General features: G+C 68.8%; 1 protein-coding gene across 1 annotated transcript; it reads right to left on the bottom strand.

Annotated features, from left to right (window-relative positions):
* Positions 1 to 6: 6 nt before the first annotated feature.
* LOC106900023 (cathepsin K-like) lies at positions 7 to 384 on the bottom strand (the record flags this gene model as incomplete). Its single annotated transcript, XM_014961981.1, has 2 exons — positions 217 to 384; positions 7 to 101 (listed from the first exon to the last, which is right to left on the bottom strand). Coding segments are annotated over exons 1-2 (233 nt in total), but the record flags the coding sequence as incomplete, so codon positions are not given.
* Between the last annotated feature and the right edge of the window lie 186 nt (positions 385 to 570).

The raw sequence follows: 570 nt of genomic DNA, 5'->3' as shown, positions 1-570 counted from the left end.
GCCAGCTCGAAGGTGTGGAGGCCCATGGCGTGCTCCAGGTTGTGGGTGTTGATGTACTTGAGGTTCTTCTCCCAGATCAGCCTCCGGGCCACCTCATCCACCTGCACCACGGGGGGAGACGACGCTGGGTGGGGGGTCCTCCCCATGGCCACCATCCTGGGACACCCCCAGCCCCACGGGGACCCCCCCGGGGTGGTCCCAGGCTCCCTGCCCTACCTGGCCGTTGTACTGCTTGCCGTAGGTTTTCTTCCACAGGTCCCACTGGGCGTCCAGCTCCTGCTGGGGGTGCAGCTGGGCCACCACCACCGCGGGGACCAGTAGGGCCAGTAGAGTGGGCCACCACATCCTGGGCATCGGGGGGGACACACTGAGCCTCGGGGTGGGACAGGACCCTGGACCCATGACCGTGCCAAGCTATAGGGGTCAGGACCCCACAGCACCCCCCAGGGCTGGGCTATAGGGGCCAAGACCCCGTGATCCCCCCCCCCAGTGCTGGGCTATAGGGGCCAGGACCCCGTGTCCCCCCCCTGTGCCAGGCTATAGGGGCCAGGACCCCGTGTCCCCCCCCGG

The sequence above is a fragment of the Calidris pugnax genome, unplaced genomic scaffold (assembly GCF_001431845.1).
Source record: "Calidris pugnax isolate Ruff unplaced genomic scaffold, ASM143184v1 scaffold1093, whole genome shotgun sequence".
Classification (NCBI taxonomy): Eukaryota; Metazoa; Chordata; class Aves; order Charadriiformes; family Scolopacidae; genus Calidris; species Calidris pugnax.
This window is presented reverse-complemented; position numbering and strand designations above follow the sequence as displayed.